This window comes from Lithobates pipiens, unplaced genomic scaffold, assembly GCF_037356315.1.
Source record: "Lithobates pipiens isolate NorthernLeopardFrog02 unplaced genomic scaffold, aLitPip1_a1.2 Scaffold_30, whole genome shotgun sequence".
NCBI classification, from domain to species: Eukaryota; Metazoa; Chordata; class Amphibia; order Anura; family Ranidae; genus Lithobates; species Lithobates pipiens.
Window position 1 is genome coordinate 180,262,756 of NW_027507791.1, and position 19,724 is coordinate 180,282,479.

Genomic DNA, 19,724 nt, shown 5'->3' on the forward strand with positions numbered 1-19,724 from the left:
TTCAATATAAATAGCAAATTATTGGATCCTCTGCAACAGTCCATTTAGCAGTTTTTTTGTTTTTTTGTCTACATAGTTTTAAGTCACTGGGGTATTAAACAAAAAAGGGGGTTCATAGGCCGTTCCAGTTATTTTTGATTGTATGGTGATATCAAATCTTTGTATATGATGAGCATTATGCTGTTGGTGTTCCTCATTTTACAGGTCATTCAAGGATTTGCTTCTATCTGAAGTCCCAGTATGCTGGTATTACTATGTAATAATTTATTCTTTGGAAAATATAAACCAAATAATTGAAATGAACGGAACATATTACAGTGGATTTTTACTGCTGGGGTTTGCGAACATTGAGAATTACAGAATATGCCTTTTCTTTATTGTCCTCCTAATTTATCTACTCACTTTATCTGGTAACATGTTGATCATATTGGTAGTTCATTTTTACATACATCTTCAGACACCAATGTACTACTTTATCACTAACCTTTCCTTTTTGGAGATGTGGTACATATCAACTACAGTACCAAAACTGCTCTCCATCCTGTTGACAAATGACAAAAGGGTCTCGTCCCAATGGTGCTTTGCTCAGCTCTACATGTTCCATGGTCTAGGTATGACAGAATGTGCCTTGTTGGCAGTTATGTCCTTTGATCGATTTATGGCCATATGCAACCCTCTTAGGTATACCACCATCATGAATGAGAAAATGTGTAGGTATTTGGCACTTTTATGTTGGTCTTATGGGTTCATATCTGCAACATTACCACTTACCTTTACTATAAGAGTGTCTTTCTGTGGTCCATTACATATAGATCATTATTTCTGTGATCTAGCTCCTTTGCTAAGCTTGGCCTGTATCAGTACTTCTATTAACAGAACAATAAATGGTTGTGTCATTGGTTTTGCCACTATGTTTAACTTTGCCTTTATTGTAGTAATGTATATTAATATTATATGTTCAGTCATGCAAATGAAGACAAACTCTGGACGAAGCAAGGCTTTCTCCACCTGTTCCTCTCACATTACTGTGGTGATGCTATTTTATAGTACTGCTTTTACTGTCTACGCCAGCCCACAAGGTGCACACTCTGTGGACTATGACAAGATGTTCGCTCTTGTGTATGCCATGTTCACCCCTTTACTTAATCCAGTTATTTATAGCCTGAGAAATAAGGAAGTAAAACTTGCTCTAAGAAGAATGATCAAAATGGGATTTATAAACGTATGAGTATATGACTGTTGCAAATAAATCCTCTCCTGGTGTGTCTTTTGAAGTCTTCCATTAGTGTGGATCTGCTATGTTCAATGGTTCCTCCTGTTCACCCTCATGTCGCTACTGTATGCTGTAATGTGTCCGTTACTTTCTTTATTATGGTCAGGAATAAAAAATAAAATATTAAAAGTATTTTTTTTGTGTGTGTGTGTTTTTTAGATAAATATGAAATCATGCATATTGGGAAATAGGTAGCGGTCTGCACATATGTTTTGTATTTACTATGAGTAGGACTAAAAATAAAAATGCTTGTTTCATTCATATAATGACATATTGCAAATTAATAATATTTTATTTTCTAAGCAGCACAGTTGTAAAACATCTGATGTTTACAGAGATTAATAACTGAAACCTGTATGTACCTACGGGACGCTCAACAGTCATTGTTGGCAGCTCTGAGTATTATTGATTAGTTTGGTACCTTTTTGGGTATTAGAGTTAATTGGGATAAGTCAATTTTATTCCCCCTGACTGATGATGCCCCACCTGCAGATATGCCCGCTCCTCTAAAATGGGTATCACAATTTAAATATCTTGGTGTGCATATCCAAAATGACCCCTCACATTACTTGTAGGATAACCTGTATCCTATTCTCCAACAATTCACTCAGCACTTTTCAATGTGGAGGGCATTGTCACAGACCCCAGTAGGCAGGACCAATTTGATCAAAATGTCCTATCTTCCTAAATTCCTCTGTATTTTTCAACAGACCTCCGTCCGTATCGCAATTTTTTTTGTCAAACTAGACCAGGTTGTTACCTCCTTTGTCTGGGCGGACTCGATTCCTATGATAGCTAAAACAACATTATAACCCTTTGCTCAGGATAAATCCAATACGGCTGTAAATTTTTAGGCAGCGCTTCTGGGCTCATACTCTGAACTTAGCAATCTGGTATACAGAGGACTTAGATATAGCTCCCAGGTTACTACACCAATGAGAACTACCATTGCTGTCTGGAAACAAAAGTGACTTTGTCTCACAGTGAACCGAATACTGTGTCTCCACATACTCCGTTATCGGTTAAACCTGTTCTGTCACACATAAATTCTGTTCTGGATCTGCAGGTCTGGGGGCTAGTTACAATATTCAGATGCTGAAACACATTATGCCTGCAGAGATGAGGCGTCAGTTTAAGTTTCCTACCTGGATGTTCTTCAGGGAGCTCCAACTCAGTCATGCGGTTCAAGCGCAATTCGCAGGTGAAATTACCCTAGATACGCACTTGGTTGAATCCCCCCTTACAGCACAAAACATGGATAAAACCCTATCTTCTATTTATCTCCTGTAGAGGGTACATGTAAGGATACCTCTAAAGTGACAAGGGTGTTTCAGGCATGGCAACAAGATATTCCTGCCCTGACAAAGGAGGACTAGGGAGAGGGTCTATAACAGTACCTTCCATTTATGATCCCGGCTAAAGACCGGTTTCTACACAGAATGTATTACACCCACCAGAGGCTATCAGTTATGTACCAAGGCATGGAGAATAGTTGTCCAAAATGTAAGCAGTCGGTGGGGACATTTATACATATGGTGTGGTTATGTCCACTCTTACAAATTTACTGGCAGGCTATGGTGGCTGACATTAATCGGTTGCTGGCCTCAGCATAGCAATGGACCCCTTTATTCTTTGTTGGGCATCACTGATAATCTCCCTACTAGGAAACATAACAAGCAGTTTGTATTTTATGTGGCTTATTATGCCAGGAAGATTATCTTGTCCAAGTGGAAGCTCCCATATCCTCCTGTGATCTCAGCATGGAAGTCTCTAATAAATACTATTTTGCCCCTCTATAAACGTATCTATATGGGACGTAACTGTCCGCAGAAATTTGACAAAATATGACTCAAAAGAATTGAAAAGCTCGCTTGAGAAGCAACCCTATACCTTACTAGACAAACTGGTCCATTGGGTCCAACCTAAAAAAGAGATAACTGCTGCTTTGCTGTGTATTTAGTTAGGTCATAGTGATATCCTTTGAATATGTTTAAAAAAATAACAAAAAACATGATATTCACAGTGCCACCATTGTGGGGCTTCATACAGCTTGCCTGACCCCCTCTCCCCCCTTTCCTTGCCTGCCAGGCTACATGCTTGGATAAGGGTCTGGTATGGGTTCGGGGGACCCCCACACCCTTTTTTTTTTCTATTGCCGGTTATTTGGCAATGTTTTTCTTTCATTCAGATGTCAGCGAGGAAGCCCGCTGACAGCTGATGACTCATCCGTTGTTAAGGATGTGGCGTATGACTTCCCAGCCCATGCCTTAACAATTTATTGACTGTGCACTCGGTGGGCGAACATCCTGCCGAGTACACAGAAAATGTGGGTGTTTGGTGAACACCCAAACGGCGATGTTTAGCCCGAACCGTTCGCCCATCCCTTTTCAGAAGGATGCCAAAGAAAATGATCTACATTATACAAATGTGTGTAGTAGTATATTAATAACATGTAAGGATGACTTTATTCATATGAATATCACCTATTTAGTTGCCACTTACAGTTGTATAGGGTTTGGCTCTAAAAATATCAAATTGGCCCAACAACCCAAAATATTGGGTGGTGGAGCCACCAAGGGTAAAAAAAGGAAATGCAAGTGACCTGTTGAAGACTATATTTTATTTAATAGAAGGTGGAGCAGGAAACATTATGGCATTATTAGGATCAGCCTTGGCCCTGGTGCCTAAGTTTAATGGGTCAAGTGGGAGAAAAGATTAAAGAGTGCTGCACACCTGAATTAGATTCATGCACGGCTGATCACTTCCGGCCACTGCTCCATGTATGTAGCATGCCCTGAGGAAACTCGTATCACAAGTGAAAACATGTCAGCATGACGCCATCACATTCTTTGCTTTGAGGGCATGGATTGCCAGTAACAGACACTCACCACTCAATTCCCCCCAGAAGCACCTTGGGAATGCAGAAGTGATCCCCGGACATTCGCAGTTATGGCGCAGGACGCCAGCTACATGTGTGGAGCAGCGGCCAGAACATCTCTCTGCACTCTGTGGGAACTATGCCACCTATACAGTAACTGGATGATCGGTCGGCTGGATTGCGGGACAACACCTAACGAGTTACCAGAAGAGCAGTGAGCCACATCGACATTTTCATACCCGGCTGGGTACTGAATTTTAGTGTCTATGTAGAATTTTCTATTAAATTTAATCAATTTTGACTAATGTTGGTTGTATCTCATTGCAGAGTTTCTTGGAAATTCCTTTTTCTTTTCCTTTATGCTGTTGTTTAATTAAGTGGATGTTGGCTCAAACTTGTCTTGCATACACACGGTCATACAAATCTTGTCAGAAATTCCAATCGGCAAGAACACGGTGACGTACAACACGTATCTCGAGCCGGTAAAAATGAAGTTCCAAAGCCAGTGCGGCTCTTCTGCTTGATTCCGAGCATGCGTGGAACTTTGTGCGTCAGTTGTGTACACATGATCAGAATTTCCAACAACAGTTTTTGTTGTTGGAAAATTTGAGAGCCAGATCTCAAATTTTGTGTGTCGGAAATTCCAATGAAAAATGGCCGATGGAGCCTACACACGGTCGGAATTTCCAACAACAAGCTCCCATCGAACATTTTCCGTCGGAAAATCCGACCGTGTGTACAGGGCATAAGTGTTATCTAATTGAGGTGATGGCTATCATTGTTGAGCTGTTTATGGTTTAATCCTTTTTTTTGATTTTCCACTCAGTTATTAGCTACGGGTGGAGCCTTAAGCCTCACACACACGATCAGATTTTCCAATGGGAATTGGGTGATGACAGGCTGTTGGCAGAAAATGCGACCGTTTGAAAATATACCAAATCAAATCATTATTCAACCAAAAAATAAAATAAAAGCCTCATGCATGTGTCCTGCTTCTTAATATAGGGGTCAACAATGCCAAGAGTTGGATGAAAGCAGGGGTCCGTCATCTGGAGATAATTCTGAAAAGCATCTGGATTATTCTCCTGGAGCTCCCGCAGCAAAGGCATATGGCATATTTGGTCACGATTAATAAAGCAACCAATTTTTGGTCAAAGAAATCCTCCTCCTATTGTTCATGGACTGGACTTGGGTCAAAGCAATAACTCCAATGCCAATAATAAATAACATGTTATCTCCTCTGATTCCGCAACATGGCTGGTTGACGAATGGGCATTTAGAAACAAACTGAAAAGTGTAAAATTAAAATCGCAAAATGAAAAGCATGAATCAACACTCACCAAACTTCTACTAACATAAAATTAGCAGAAGGAGCCCAAAGGGTGGCACCAAAGAGCTGAAAAACCACGTAGTACGTCACTACATTCATGTTTGTTGGCCGGCAATTGTGTGCTGTTTGTATGCAAGACAAGTTTGTGGCCAACACCCTGCAGACAAAAGTCTGAAGTTTTGTCTGCGGAAAATCTGATTGTGTGTACGAGGCTTTAGTGATGATTTTCTCAGGTTATTTATATGCCTGAAAGACCTCAGAGCAGTTTTAAGTGTTGACAATCTAAAGCAGGGATCTGCAATTAGTGGACCTCCAGCTGTTGCAAAACTACAAGTCCCATCATGCCTCTGTCTCTGGGTCTCATGCTTGTGGCTGTCAGAGTCTTGCTATGCATGATGGGACTTGTAGTTCTGCAACAGCTGGAGCTCCGCTAATTGCATATCCCTGGTCTAAAGCATGCACATATACCCTGGCAGTTAGGGAATTTATGAACCGCAAGAATGGTGAATTGGTTAAGATTTTATCTTTTTACACTTGTATTTTAGAAGGGGTTTTTTATGTAGCTAAGTGTTAATTCCTGCTGCTATATGTGGAAAAAAACATTTGCCAGTTTAACTGTTGTGTACTGGAGCATGTCAATGATGTGACATTGAAGGACAGGCTGATTACCAGACATGTGTGGCATAAACATAATGGCAAACTGCCTGCATGTTCTGGATCATCCAATGTGTCCGTTTAGGACAGATTTAGGCAGGTGTCTAAAGGGAGTTTTGTGCTAGCTGAGCTAGTGGTCAGCCCAGGCTGGGGAAGGGGTTAACTTCTGGGACCTCGGTTCCCAGGCTTTTGGTCTTGAACTGGCCTTCCACCGCATGTAATACATAAATAGGGGTAAGGTCCGGTTCAGGGGGCTGGCGAGAACTCGAGAATAAGGGAACACACCTGTTCTTGGAACCCGGGAGTCTTAAGTCCAGCATGTAATCAGCACAAGATGCCGGTGTTCCAGTGGACACTACCAGTCATTGGAGATCACCAGACACAGACTAACACCTGTAAAGGTATGCCTGGGCAACCACCTCCATTAGTCAGTTTAGGGACTAGAATTTGTTATGCTCATTGTCTGTTCTGCAATGAGAAGTTGCAGTAAAGTTATTAAACTGTCTCAAGCCTGGGCTGAAGTAATTCAAAGGGCTGCTTTATGGTCTTTGGCATATGAAAGAACAGGGTCAGTAAAGTGGATGTGGGATATGAAGCAAGGCCACTACAGAAAGGGTTAACTCGGCAAGACAAGTGGAGGAGGAATGCAATTGCTATGGGTAACCAGAACTAGTGCAAGGTCAAGAAGCATCGTACCTGGCATTGTCCTCCAGTAGCAAGGGGGGCGGTGATCTGGCCTCCTCCCTAGCGGTATTTTTTCCCACAGTATCTGGAGCCAAAACCGCATTAAAAAGACCCATAGCTTAACCGCATGTTACGGGATGGTAAAGGAATTAAACAAGGGCATGCATGATGTCCACAATAGATGCATGGCAGAACCCCATTCTGTCACTGGAAGTGAGGTGGCAGAGGTACGTTAAACTGGTTGACAGGTCATAGGCTCAGCGGTTTTCCTCCTAAATACATCATCAATAAGTAATGTGTGTGGTAACACAGGACTAGACACTTCACAGAGGATCTCTGTATGTTTTTCTAGTGCACACAGTGAACGGCTCATCTCTAAGCCTGGGCACCACCATAATGTTTGATTTTCACATAAAGGTGGTCCACTCCTGGTCCCAGGCATTGATTAGCACACATGCAAGGAAAGGTATCCCCACATGCAGGGTGAGTTGGCCCTGCCCACACAGAGAAAAGATCATCTGGACAAAAAACATACCTAAAGTGATTTCAACTAAATGGGTTATTTTACAAGGTAACTGTTTACAAACTGAAATGAAAGGCAAAACATTTGTCTATAGATATTAAAAAAGACATTATAAATACCCTTTTTTCCCTTTTTTATAAGTGATCACATTCCCTCTGTTGCCTCTGTCCTCAGCAGCATAAGAGGTAGAGGAGGAGAAGCTGCATTACACTGATCTTCCCAGTGAAAAGTTGTGCCGGGGGTGGTCAGGACAAGTCTGATCATTGGAGGAGAGCAGCTTAGCCAGAAAATGGACCACAGTGTGCTCTCTTGCTTGGTGTGGTCAGTTTCTAATAGGAAAGCAAGGGAACTGACAGGAACCAGGGATTTCACAAAAACAGAAGCAATACAAAGAGAACATGATATGTTTCTCATACAAGTACATGGTACAGCAGGCACATATCAGGAATATGAAATACTGGGGTAACAAACACTTTAAGGCAGAAGAAAAATTGATTTTTCTCCTCAGATCACGTGCAACTTATGGTGTGAATGAGGGGTTTACTTACCTTCTATTTGTGTGTGATTGGATCCTTGACTATATAGTTTAACTAAAACAGATATACTGTGTGGTCTATTTTGGAGTAGGACAAGCAAAAGTGTGACTGATTATTTAAGTTGGCATTAGTCTGAAAATTGAGTAACTGGAGGATCTGAGTGTAGAAATCTGACAAGTTTAGATGATTCGCAGTATTCTGACATTGTGGAAAATATAGGATATTTCACAGTGCCTGGTAGACAGCCTTCTCCTTTTTTTCCACAAGATGGCAAAGTCACAACAGTTATCATGCAGGAAGGGGCATCACAGCCATCTTTGGCTACAAATAGCGGAGAAATTGGGCTTGACTGCCATTTTGCTGTTTGTCCATGTGGTGATGGCACAAACACACACACACCACTGAATTATTCTATTTCACTTTGTTGCATGGTTGCATAACTAAGCTCTCCCTGTTGAGACTGAAACATATTGGGTTCTTTGGGCTTTGTTTTTTTTATTTATTGGGGGTATGATTTTGGTGTTGGTTGGTGAGCACATGGTTTTTTGAGTGGAGGACTGGGGAGGGAAATGAGTTAGACAGGCTTTAGGAAGCTACTTAAACCCTTCCATGCTCTCTGTGCCCTTTAGAATAGAGCCAAAGCCCTTACTGAGTACACAGGGGTGTAATGTGGTAAACCCCATTTAGTTTGTCTGCATTACAGAGACATAAACACAAAGGGAACATATGAGCCACAGTCAGTGATTATGTGTTTATGCCTCTGAAATACTGATGTACAGTTTTATGAGTTAATTTGCAGAGATATAAATAAACTGGCCAAAATATATGAGCCACAGACTGTGATGAAAGGCTTTATTTAACCACTTCAGCCCCGGACCAATTTGCAGCCTAAGGACCAGAGGTCTTTTTACAATTTTGCACTGCACTGCTTTAACTGGTAATTGCGCGGTCATGCAATGCTGTACCCAAACGAAATTTGCGTCCTTTTCTTCCCACAAATAGAGATTTCTTTTGATGGTATTTGATTGCCTCTGCGATTTTTATTTTTTGCGATATAAATGGAAAAAGACCAAAAATTTTGAGAAAAAAATATATTTTCTACTTTTTGTTATATGAAAAATCGAATAAACTCAATTTTAGTCATATATTTAGGGCAAAATTTATTCAGCCACATGTCTTTAGTAAAAAAAAATGTCAATAAGCGTATATTTATTGGTTTGCTCAAAAGTTATAGCGTCTACAAACTAGAGTACATTTTCTGGAATTTACTAATAGTAGACACCCCAAGGAAATTGCTGAGGGGCATGTTGAGCCCATTGAATATTTTTTTTTTGTCCCAAGTGATTGAATAATGACACAAAAAAAAAAAAGTTTACAAAAAGTTGTCACTAAATGATATATTGCTCACACATGCCATAGTTATATGTGGAATTGCACCCCAAAATATATTCTGCTGCTTCTCCTGAGTACGGGGATACCACATATGTGGGAATTTTTGGGAGTCTAGCCGCGTACGGCACCCCGAAAACCAATCACTGCCTTTAAGGGTGCAAATTTTTGATTTCACTCCTCACTACCTATCACAGTTTCGAAGGCCATAAAAAGGCCAAAATAACACAAAACCCCCCCAAATGACCCCATTTTGGAAAGTAGACACCCCAAGGAAATTGTTTTTTTGGAACCCTAAACTGCTGGGGACGCTAGTATAGATCTGATCAGATCAGATATTGATCTGTTCAGATTCTATACCACTATGGGAGGTTTATGCTTTGCGCGTGGGTGTTAGCGGTACTGGCACTAACCTAGCGCTGCCTGGGGCAACGCAGACCCTGACCCTAAAACCTAATTGATATCACCCGCTGGGTGATCAGGGGGTTAAACCTTTATTGGGTAATAAATGGTGGGTGCCCTGATGCTATAAAAAGCAAACTAACCAGTCACCTGTAACACTTATACGGTGATCACTGGTGAAAGGGTTAACTAGGGGCAATCAGGGGGTTCAAATTTTTATTAGTTAGTATATGGGGGTCCCTGGCGCTATATAAAAACCCGACGGGGAATCTAAATAACTAACTGGCTAACCAGCGTCACCAGTGACACTTATACTGTGATCGCTGGTGATCGGGGGGGGGGGGAGATTGTGTGCCTATGTGTGCCTACATGTTAGTGTAGTGTTTGGTGCACTTACTTTCTGTGTTCTCCTCGTAGTCCGGTCAAAAAGACCGCCCCGAGGAGAATGACATCACTTCCTCCCTGCCTGTGTTTACTATACACAGCGGGAGGAAGCTTCTCATTCGCCAGGAGGAAGCTTCTCATTTGCCAGGAGCGATCGAGAGGGGGGGGCAGAAACCAACGGCCATTCCCTCATCCCGGATCGCTCCTGAAGCGAAACGGACCGCCGCATTCTAGCGGGAGGGGGTCCGATCGCCCCCCCCACCCGCTGGAAGGCAAGCACGTACACGTACGTGCTTGTGCCTTTACATGCCATTCTGATGACGTACATTGGCATGCGGCGGTCCTTAAGTGGTTAAAGAGTGTGTTAGCGTCCCAACCTCTACTTACAGTATAAGTATTGAACATGCACAGTTTCTGTTGGATAATGTTGGATGATGAGGTCACTGACTCAACTTGGGTGCCTGATAGAAGAGAGGAGGAGGAGGCACATCTCTAATGAGGTAAGATGCCCTCCAGGGGGCAGCTTAAGGACAGCCACCCTATTGCATCACACTGCAGAGCTAAGAAGGTGCAGGGCGCTGCTGACTCCCCACATATTTTGAAAAGTTCTTTGGTGTGGGCCTTTTTTGACATGTGTGCAGCAGATGACACTATTGCTGTTTGCAACATATGTCTGAAGCGTATCAAGCGTGGCCAAAACAGCAGCTGCTTGGGCACCACATGCTTGACCAGACATATGATGACCTCCCATGCAGCACTTAAAAGACCCACATCAAAGAACAAAGTGGACCTCTCCTTGCTCCTTATCAGTTGGGTTCTCCAACCCCACTATACCTCCAGTCCTCTCAGAAACCTGCACTGAGAGGAATGAAGGTATAGCAATAGGTGTCCCAAGTACTTGCAGACAATCTGCTATCATTACACCTCCACCTGATTTTAGCAGGCAAATTTCCCTACCCCAGTTGCTAAACCATCTAAAGAAATTTGGTCCCAGCCATCCACATGCTCAGCTTCTGAATGCTAGCTTGGCCAAATTGCTAGCACTGCAACTGCTACCTTTTCAGATGGTAGACTCTGCCCCCTTTCGTGAATGTATGGAATGTGCGGTGGCTCAGTGGCAGGTTCCCAAATGCCATTTCTTTTCACGGAAGGCCATTCCAGTTCCCTACCAGCATGTGGAAGGCAATATCTTGGCCTCATTGGACAGGGCGGTCAGCAGTAAGGTGCATATTACTGCTGACTCATGGTCCAGCAGGCATGGACAGGGATGTTACCTTTCTTTCACAGCACACTGAGTAACTCTTCTGGCAGCTGGAAAGGATGCAAGACAGGGTTCAGTATTGTTGGAGTTTGTTCCGCCACCACACCTTCAAAATGCTAGTGGTGATTCTGCCACAGCTCTCTCCTCTACCCCCTCCTCTTCTTCTTCCTCTATGGCCTCTTCCTCTGCAGATTTCTCCTCTGAACCAGAGGTGCTCTGTAGGCCTTCAAGGGGCTACGCAAGCAAGCACTCAGGCAAAAAGATGCCATGCAGTGCTTGAGTTGGTCTGCTTAGGGGACAGGAGCAACACTGGGCAGAGATTCTGTCAATTCTGCAGGAGCAGGCTCAGAGGTGGTTGATGCCACGCCAGCTTCAGCCAGGAATGGTTGTATGTGACAATGGCACCAACCTCCTCTTCACCCTCTGACAGGGACACTTGACCCATGTTCTCTGTTTGGCTCACATACTGAATTTTGTGGTGCAGTGGTTCTTGAGCAGGTACCCGGGCTTACAGGATCTCCTGAGGCAGGCCAGGAAAGTATGTGGTCATTTCCACTGGTCATATAATGCTAGTGCTTGGCTGGCTGACATTCAAAGAGACTGCAAACTGCCCAAGAACCGCCTCATTTGTGACATGCCCACCCGGTGGAACTCAATGTTGGCAATGCTGCATCAGCTTCAAATGCAGCAGAGGGCCATCAATGAGTACCCGTGTGAGTATGACACCAGGACAGGGTCAGGGGAGCTTCTTTTTCACCAACTTTTAGTGAAGTTTAAATAGTTTGTCTGGACCAAGCTGGCCCAAACTAACAATTTACTTCACTAAGACATACCGTGTCTCTCAGCACTGTTTGCAACCTCAAAAGTTTACAACCTCTATAGTATACAGCACTGTGTTCTGGTGGAGACTTTGATGTCATCCACTGGCCTCTCTGCCTCAGACAACCAGAGGAAGCTTTGTATTCATTCAGAAAATACAAAGCTCCCTGTGAAAGGCTGAGCGCGGATAGATTTTGTTCCGGGCGTGGAGCAGGACGTTTCCATCCCACTGCGGGAACGCAGCATTGTACAGGTATATTCTATGTAGCTCAGAGGGGGGGGCGTTTGGGACTTTAAATGAGGCACAAAAAATGTACCTCCATCCCAGTTCAAGTACATAAGAAGGTAATGTAGGACTTTAAATAAGGCAATTGACTAGTGGAGGTAGAGTATTTAGTAAACATTTTTTATTTGTAACACTAGTTAAAAAGTATTTTCATACAGTATATATATATATATATATATATATATACATGCACACATGGTATAAACATAATGGATACATATATGTCAGCTTGGCAGCACATAAGAGATAGTAAACATTGATGAATGCAATACAAGGTATTTCATATTAGCAGGCATTGGTACACCATATGCAAAAGAGCTGCTATACGATAAGTACACATACACATTAATAGTTACATAGTACTCAATAAATTTTGAATATATGAAAGATATATATGGACCAGTGAATAAGTAATGAGCCAGATTTGACTGAGCATCCCATGGAAACGCAACGCGTTTCATGACTATATGCCATTCATCAGGAGTTGGGTATAGAAGTAAACTGTAAATATAAATAAATGTAAAGTATTAGTAAATATGTTCTACCCCTTTTAAAGGGAGAAAAGGCCACATGGGGAAAAAAGGAGATCTATACTCACAGGTCGGCTTGCGTACTGTGCTTGGCTAGCATTAAGGAAGATGGAACCCCAAATGGTTTTCTGTTCCGGAGCTGAGGCAAGGAACCTCAGCCAAGAAAACCTCCACATGGCATGCCCGATTGCCACAACACATTCCACATGTGTGGGGATGATTACAAGTGTGGTGTTCTGGAAAAAAATATTGTATGGAAATGTGAAATGTGACCTTTCAGGTCTGGTATGGATTTTAAGGGGAACGCCACACCAAATTTAAAAAAAACATGGCATGGAGTTCCCCCTAAAAATTCATACCAGACCCTTTATCCGAGGACGTAACCTGGCAGGCCACAGGAAAAGAGGGGGACGAGAGAGTGCCCCCCCCTCCTGAACCATACCAGGCCACATGACCTCAACATTGGGAGGATGCTTTGGGGTCCCCCCAAAGCACCTTGTCCCCATGTTGATAAGGAAAAGGGCCTCATCCCCACAACCCTGGCCGGTGGTTGTGGGGGTCTGAGGGCGGGGGGCTTATCAGAATCTGGAAGCCCCCTTTAACAAGGGGACCCCAGATCCCGGCCACCCCGTTTGAAATGGTAAGGGGGTACAAAAGTACCCCTACCATTTCACAAAGAAAGTGTAAAAAGGGGGGGTGTGGCTTGCCGGCACGGAAGATGGACGCTTAAGCACAGAGCTTCATCATGAGGGGAAATACCTGAACGAATTGGATCCGAAGAAGCCCGTGATTAAGTCTAAAAAACTAACCAGACGCAAACGGATACACCGTTTAACGATGTCACGTAAGAGAATGGGAGAACACCGACCCAAAAAACTTACAACACTGCTGTATACTCCCGGAGAACAGGTCAGTGGAATCCAAAATGGCACCAACAGCATAGCCATGCCTCAGGGAAAATACTCAGTTCTCCCCACAGAACATCAGGGGAAAATAATTACAGAAGAAATGCCACGATCCCCTACTCTAGACCCCAGTGCTGATCTTATGCTAAATAGCCCCGCAAGAGTACGAATGAGGATGGATGCACTAGCGGCATAGCCGCAAATACAGGATATCCAGGCCCAGGCTTCTAATTCTATACAAACTAACCAGGCCTTACAATCTCCTGTGGAATTCTTCCCCACATCAGGGCAGCCAGTTATAGATACTACATTAAAGGAAATGCTGAAATCACTACATTCCTCATTGGTGTCAGATCTGTCAACTTTATTTCATAAATTAAATGCTGATATGAGCTCATTAGACTGCTGAGTTTCTAATACGGAGTGAGGAATGACAGAATGTTCACACACGGTGAATGATCTCATAGATGCATATGAGGATCTGAAAGAAGAACAGGAATGGGTCTGGGCCAAGCTGGCCGATTTAGAAGATCGCTCCAGACACAACAATGTAAAATTAAGGGGTGTCCCCGAAAGTATTGCTACGCCAGATCTACCCAAATATGCCAAGGATTTAATTTGCACATTCTTACCAGAAGTTACACCAAGAGATTTGGTTATCGATAGGATCCACAGAATTGCAAAGCCAGCACACTTGGCAGCTTCGGTGCCAAGGGATGTACTTATGAGGATCCACGTTTTCCATATTAAAGTGGTTGTAAACCCTTACAAACCACTTTGACATACAGGTAAGCCTAGATTAAGGCTTACCTGTAGGTCCAAGAAATATCTCCTAAACCTACATGGTTTAGGAGATATTTACAAAAAGACAGGCACCGTTGTCTACGGCGCATGCGCCGTAGACAGCGGCGCACAGGCGCACTAAGCACGCCGCAGATCACAGCGATATGACGCTCGTGTCAGCTCGTGACATCATCACAGCTCCGGCGAATCACAGCGCCGGAGCAGCAAGACCCGGAAGTCATTCCGGGATACATGGCAGCGGTGAAGATGAAGAAGAAGGACCGCTTCGGGGGCTTTGTTCTCAGTTAAGTTATTCATAATGAGCTAGTATGCTATGCATACTAGCTCATTATGCCTTTGCCTTGCAGGTTGCATTAAAAAAAAAAAAAGTGCCTTTACTTCCTCTTTAAAGAAAAAATTATGTCTGAAGCTAGAGCCAAGGGACCACTTCCACTCCCGTTTGAAGGTGTACAAATATTCCCTGACCTTTCCAAATACACACTACAATTAAGAAGAGACCTAGACCCAATAACTAAGAGTATGCACAATCATAAAATCCTCTATAAATGGCGATACCCGGCCACACTGATCATCACTAAGAATAGAACGACACATATCAATAATGATCTCCAAAAGGGCATCAAGCTCCTGAAGGAATGGGGGATAATTAACAGATCTCCCCAAAGAAATAGATCCATCTCTTCCAAAACGTATACCATTATATCAGCGCAACTAGAAGTCACGGAATCATCAACCAATGGAAGTATCTGGCTCCTAAAGGGTCCATCTACAACGTCTACAATAACCCCTCATGGAAATTTGTTCTGTCTTCCGTCAAACTGGCAGTAACTGTTTCCCCCCACAGCGGTTTAGCTGTTTTAGCTTCTGCCTGTGTATATCACAAGCCGCCGCATATTGTTATAATTGTAATTGATAAGTTTACAACTTGTTATTTTTTCTATTACGTTTTTCGTTTCAGGTTTAATAACAATAGACATACATCCAAATGACAGTCAACTTAACTCATTGCAACATTGAGCCTTGATCACTCTTTCTACGAACCACCTATTGCCTACTAACTGTAAGTGTTTCCCTTTTCCACACATAACTCTTCGACCATAACAGCAACTATGCCACTCAAAATATTGTCCCTAAATGCCAGAGGGCTTAATCATCTGGTAAAGAGACAATCCTTATGGCACACAGCAGAAAAACCTGGCAGTGACATTCTTTGTGTCCAGGAGACGCATCTGACTCCTACGTCAGCTACTTTATGTCGAAGCAACAAATTCCCCCTTATCTTTCATTTCACTTTCACTGCTAAAAAGAGAGATGTAATTATAGTGATTAAAAAAGACATAGACTTTACTTCTTTACAAGAAATATATGATCCTAACGGCTGCTTCATAATTCTAATTTGCACAATTAAAGGAACCAAGTACACAATACTCAACCTTTATGCTCCTAACTACCGTCAAGCAACTTTCCTCAGGAAAACTTTTACCAAAGTTAACAATATAAAACAAGGACTTCTCCTTGTATGCTCAAACTTTAACCTAGTTGTGGATATCCATATGGACACCACCTCAGCTGCAAAGAGGAGACCATCTCCCCTGGGCCAACTACTGACTTCATTCGATCTTTACGATGTCTGGAGATGCTATCATGGATCAGAGAAGGATTACACGTACTTTTCCCCACACCACAAGTCTTATTCCAGAATCAATATGTTTCTTACGGACAAATGGTTATTACAAAATATTAGCTTGTCTGCTATCCACACCATGACATGGTCTGACCATAATCCAATTTCAATTACCATTAATGACACTTCTCCCCAGTGGAATTATTTTCTATGGCGAGCTAATAACTACATATTACAACATCCAGTATATTCCAAAGAAATTGCTAATCACCTAGCAGAATACTTTGAATTCAATGTTGATTCAGTGGCGGATCCTGCCGTGGTGTGGAATGCACATAAAGTGCTTGTTAGAGGTATTATTATGAAACTAAGTTACAGTGACCTACCACCCACCAACCGTCCCCTGCAGAAATTGATGAATTTCTTAACCAAATTAATCTACCTACCCTAACAGAGTCTCAACTAACCTACTTAAACGCTCCATTTTCTGCTTCAGAAATTCTTGCAACCATTACCTCATTACCAAGTAACAAAGCCCCGGGCCCCAATGGTATATCAGGAGAATACTTTAAACAATTCTCCACATATCTGTTTCCCCATTTAATGAGATTTTTCAATATGGCTGCGTCGTCTTCTGATTTCCCTACAGAATCGTTGTCAGCGCTCATTGTCACACTCCCGAAACCTGGGAAAGATCCAACCTCACCCCAAAATTTCAGAGACTAATCTCCCTACTCAACCTTGACCTAAAAATGTATGCCAAAACCAAAGCAAGATGCCTAGTTTCAATTATGCCAGATCTGATACATAAGGATCAATTCGGTTTCATTAAAGGGAAACAAGCTTCTGACGCAACAAGACTTATGATAGACCTAATTCATCACGTAGAATCCAGCAGATCGCCTTCTCTGCTTCTCTCTTTGGATGCAGAGAAGGCGTTCGATCAGGTCCAATGGACGTATCTGCAAAAGATACTATTAACCAGTTGCCGACCAGCGCACGACGATGTATGTCGACAGAATGGCACGGGCAGGAAAATGGGCATACATGTACTTCCCTTTAAATTTGCCGCCCTGCCATCAGGAGCGCACCGCCGGCGGCGCGCTCCCGCGCTGGTCGGTACCCCCGTGAGTCCGGTCGCGGAACCCGCGGACTCGATCGCCGCGGGCATCCCCGCGAACGTCTCACGGAGCGGCCGAATGGAGAAGTGCCGTTGTAAACAACATTTCTCCATTCTGCCTAGCAACTAGTGACGCTGATCTCTGCTCCATGTGATATGAGCAGAGATCAGTGTTCACTAAATGAAAGCCCAACCCCCCCACAGTTAGTAACACACCCCTAGGAACACTTAACCCCTACACTGCCACCCACTGGTTAACCCCTTCACTGCCAGTGTCATTTACACAGGAATCACTGCATTTATATAGCAGTGATTACTGTATAAATGACAATGGTCCCAAAAATGTGTCAAAAATGTCCGATGGGTCCCCCACAATGTCGCAGTCACAATAAAAATCGCTGATCGCCGCCATTACTAGTAAAAAAAAAAATAATAAAAAATTATTAATAAAAATGCTATAAAACTATCCCTATTTTGTAAACGCTATAACTTTTGCGCAAACCAATCAATAATCGCTTATTGCGATTTTTTTACCAAAAATATGTAGAAGAATACGTATCGGCCTAAACTGAGGGAAAAACAGTTTTTTATATATTTTTGGGGGATATTTATTATAACAAAAAGTAAAAAATAATGCGTTTTTTTCAAAATTGTCGCTCTATTTTTGTTTATAGCGCAAAAAATAAAAAACGCAGGGGTGATCAAATACCACCAAAAGAAAGCTCTATTTGTGGGAAAAAAAGGACGTCAATTTTGTTTGGGAGCCATGTCGCAAGACCGCACAATTGTCAGTTAAAGCGACGCAGTGCCGAATCGCAAAAAGTGGTCTGGTCTTTGACCAGCAAATTGGTCCGGTCTGAAAGTGGTTAAAATTCGGATTTAAGGACTACGTATATAATGCTAACATGGAGCTATATACTCACCCGTCGGCCCAGGTATTTTCCGCCAATATGCTTTCCCACCCATTTCATATATTTAATGGTACACGCCAAGGTTGCCCCCTGTCACCTTTAATCTTTAATTTGGCAATGGAACCCTTGGCTGAACACATACGTAGAAATTCTAAGATAACAGGGATAACATTAGGTTCCACCACACATAAAATTAGTCTCTTTGCAGACGATGTAATTCTCATACTAACAAACCCTACATCATCACTAGCCGCAACTTGCGAAACACTGGACTGGTTTGGTCGGGTATCCTTTTACAAACTAAATACGACCAAATCACATATATTGGATCTAAAATTAGATGCCCCCACTAGACACCTTCTACAGGCCCAGTACCCTTTTACAAGGCTTGACGACAGTATTTCTTATTTAGGAATACAACTCACAAGATCTACAAAACACCTCTTTACGTCCAATTTTAAACCCCTTCTGAATAAATTGCGCATCAATTCTCAGAAGATCACTAAATTAGAGCTTTCGTGGGTTACTTTTGTACCCCCTTACCTTTTGTACCACCTTACCATTTCAAACGGGGGGGTGGGATCTGGGAGTCCCCTTGTTAAAGGGGGCTTCCAGATTCTGATAAGCCCCCTGCTCGCAGACCCCCACAACCACCAGCAAGGGTTGTGGGGATTAGGCCCTTGTCCTCATCAACATGGGGACAAGGTGCTTTGGAGGGAACCCCAAAGCATCCTCCCAATGTTGAGGGCATGTGTCCTGGTACAGTTCAGGAGGGGGTTGCTCTCTGGTCCCCCCCTTTTTCTGTGGCCTGCCAGGTTGTGTGCTCAGATAAAGGGTCTAATATGGATTTTTAGGGGGAACTCCACGCCATTTTTTTTTATTTGGCATGGAGTTCCCCTTAATATCCATACCAGACCTGAAGGGCCTGGTAATTGAATTTGGGGGAACCCCACGCTTTTTTTTTTTTTATCAATGACTTTCAATGACCCTTCTCTGTATTACGGGGAGCCGACAATTCATTATAGCCGCGAGTGATTTTAAATTACTTTTTTTCCTGCAGAAAGGACACTTTTTGCAGGGACAGTTCTAAGCATGGGAAACAGGCATACTATACACACCCCCCGGGTACAAAATTTAAAGGAATATTACACTTTTATTGTTTAACTTTAAGCATTATTAAAATCACTGCTCCCGAAAAAACGTCAATTTTTTAAACTTTTACATGTCCCCTGGGGCAGGACCCAGGTCTCCAAACACTTTTTATGACAATAACTTGCATATTAGCCTTTAAAATTATCACTTTTGATTTTTAACGTTTGAGTCCCATAGACTTTAATAGGGTTCTAAAGTTCACACGAAGTTTAGGTCTGTTCGCAGGTTCTGGTGCAAACCGAACTGGGGGGGGGGGGGG

At 42.7% G+C, this 19,724-nt stretch overlaps 1 protein-coding gene across 1 annotated transcript; it reads left to right on the forward strand.

The window, feature by feature from the left end:
• The first annotated feature begins 267 nt into the window (after positions 1-267).
• Positions 268-1,351, forward strand: LOC143942295 (olfactory receptor 6N1-like). The gene has a single exon (XM_077463528.1). It carries the CDS (start codon positions 299-301, stop codon positions 1,226-1,228), a length of 930 nt encoding a protein of 309 aa, XP_077319654.1. The 5' UTR covers positions 268-298; the 3' UTR covers positions 1,229-1,351.
• Positions 1,352-19,724: the final 18,373 nt, after the last annotated feature.

Coding starts and splice junctions, on each gene's coding strand:
- LOC143942295 (XM_077463528.1), top strand. CDS start 299: ATGAACGGAACATATTACAGTGGATTTTTACTGCTGGGGTTTGCGAAC.